Below are 2,442 nucleotides of genomic sequence, written 5' to 3'. Positions count from 1 at the left end.
GACAGGCCCCTCCCACGATAGTTTGATTGACAGTAGCGTTTCAGCACAGACTGGACTGGTGTCTTACCTTAGCTCCGCCCTGAGTGAGCTGTCATCAGTCCGCCATTGTTTCACCGCCGGAGCAGATGTAGACAAGAATGACTCCTAACAAGCGACTGAGGTGTTGTTGGATGTAATAATGAACATAGCAGTTGTCATTTACTCCTGACATCTGAGCCGCTGAACTCGCAGTGGATTACATTTGCTTCTGAAGGTCATAATCCCCCGATCTACATAAATGCGTCTATGTTCGCGCGAATCATTCATGATCCAGCCTCATCTACAGAAGTGAGTATAATGTTTTGTAATAAATCTTTGCAAATAGTCTTTCCTAATTATGTGCTAATTAGCAAGTTTCACGATGAATGCGCCTGAAGTAAACCGTCTCTCTGAGAGCAGCTCGGAAGAGAGGGGCGGAGTCAGCAGAGCTCATTAACATTTAAAGGAAAATGCTACAAAAACGGCTTGATCTGAAAAGAGCTGTTTTTAACAGGGTAAAAAAGGTGTTTTTTACACTACCATTGAGAAATTTTAACCAAACTATGTTACAGACTTTTCATTAAGACCCTAAAGAATCATATCAACTTGTGGAAAGTGGGCATCCTATGACCCCTTTAAGGGGTTTAAGTAATTTAAACTTAGTGGGACAGAAAACAAATGCTAAATTCAAATCAAATATGAATCAACTTAGTTAAAACCGTTTATGGTATTAATAGGATACATATTAACACTTAATTGTTGGATTTTAGACATCAGCTTTTACTTAAAGCAAAACCATGATTTTTTTTACTTTAATTTTTGTAATTTTGTTTTCTAAATGTGTTTATATTTATTAAATATAGTTTTTCAATTTACTTTTTTAGTTTAGGCTACTAGTTTTCATTATTTTAGTAGGTCAAGTTAAACTAAATTAAAAATTTTGCCTTGCCAATAGCTGAAATAAAAATATTTAGCCAGTTATGTTATTTCAAATAAATGTTTTATGGTTTCATTTTTAGTTAACATTGTTGAGAACCACTGCACTAATAAAGTGTCAGAGCGCGCCACCTGCTGGCCAATAGAAAGAACTGCAGCAGAACGCTGCCATTTTAGAACCAAAACAAACTTTAATTGGCTCCTTTTGAAGACTTCTATATTACAAGAGCATATCAGCACATGATAAATGAAATCTCTCAGATTTCTTTAACAACAATTGAGCTGAGCTATCTGTTACAAGAAATGAAATGAAAGGAATCTTGATCCATCTTTAATCCATGTTTAACAGATTGTGTCCTGGGGACCGTCAGAATACATAAAACAGGACCATGACACATGGAATAAGCATCTTATTTAGGAATGGCAATAAAAAAAAACTATATAGTAAGGAATGTGCATGGTTGGAATGGGAAAGGGGAGTAAGAAACAATTAAACTTGGCCACAATCAGCAATCATGACCTTGGCAGAGCATTTCCCGCTGCTGCTTCCTTTAGCCTCCATTGCATCCACTACGCTCAATCCTTCTACCACTTTCCCGAACACAACGTGTTTGCCATCGAGCCTGTTCATGGAGAAACAACAAGCAGCTTTAGCACTAACATCAAATGGAAATTTTTATATTCTAAAGAACTTTTAGTGCAATGGAAAGGTTCCAAAGATGTTGAAGGTTCTTATTTTTAAGAGTGTACGCAAACATTAATCTCAAAGAAGCCGTTTACCAAGTAGTATCAGCGGTGCAGATGAAGAACTGGGAGCCGTTGGTGTTCGGTCCGGCGTTGGCCATGGACAGGGTTCCCTTCCCTCCATGCTTCAGGGTGAAGTTCTCATCTGCAAACTTGTTGCCGTAGATGGACTTTCCACCGGTTCCATTATGGTTGGTGAAGTCGCCACCCTACATCACGAGAGCACGACATCAGTTTGAGCTGAAATCATTGCGTCCGATGACAGGACGGGGTTCAGATCTTACCTGGCACATGAATTTGGGGATGACACGATGAAAGCCAGAGCCCTTGTAGCCAAAACCCTTCTCACCAGTGCACAAAGCACGGAAGTTCTCTGTGTAGATATGGAGACATTAATGCAGGAGAAGACAGTGTCTACATTTATTTATAAGAAACACATTTAATGTGGAAAAAGATACTTACCAGCAGTCTTGGGTACAACATCAGCTCTCAGCTGTTTCAAAAGGAGGGGAAAAACAAGAAATTGACATTAAGCTTAGAACATGTGTGAATGTCAAAGGATTTATATTGTCAGATATTTTAAGTTAATTAACTGTAAAGTAATTGGCCATTTTAAGATCAGATTATATATATATATATATATTAGTGCCGTCAAACGATTAATCGCATCCAAAATAAAAGTTTTTGTGTACATTGTGTGTACTGTGTATATTTATTATATATATATATACATATATATATATA

The 2,442-nt window shown here is 37.6% G+C and overlaps 1 protein-coding gene across 1 annotated transcript in view; it reads right to left on the bottom strand.

The window, feature by feature from the left end:
* Positions 1–1,263: 1,263 nt before the first annotated feature.
* The window catches only part of LOC107720818 (peptidyl-prolyl cis-trans isomerase-like), a 5,387-nt gene continuing 4,208 nt past the window's right edge, over positions 1,264–2,442 (bottom strand). Inside the window, exons 2-5 of the mRNA XM_016528651.1 lie at positions 2,161–2,191; positions 1,983–2,071; positions 1,735–1,907; positions 1,264–1,577 (exon numbers count right to left, since the gene is read on the bottom strand). Coding sequence (XP_016384137.1) covers positions 1,445–1,577; positions 1,735–1,907; positions 1,983–2,071; positions 2,161–2,191 — 426 coding nt within the window. The 3' untranslated portion in view covers positions 1,264–1,444. The remainder of the gene's footprint in view (positions 1,578–1,734; positions 1,908–1,982; positions 2,072–2,160; positions 2,192–2,442) is intronic.

Source organism: Sinocyclocheilus rhinocerous, unplaced genomic scaffold (genome assembly GCF_001515625.1).
Source record: "Sinocyclocheilus rhinocerous isolate Xijiao unplaced genomic scaffold, SAMN03320098_v1.1 scaffold3954, whole genome shotgun sequence".
In the NCBI taxonomy this organism is placed as follows: Eukaryota; Metazoa; Chordata; class Actinopteri; order Cypriniformes; family Cyprinidae; genus Sinocyclocheilus; species Sinocyclocheilus rhinocerous.
This window is presented reverse-complemented; position numbering and strand designations above follow the sequence as displayed.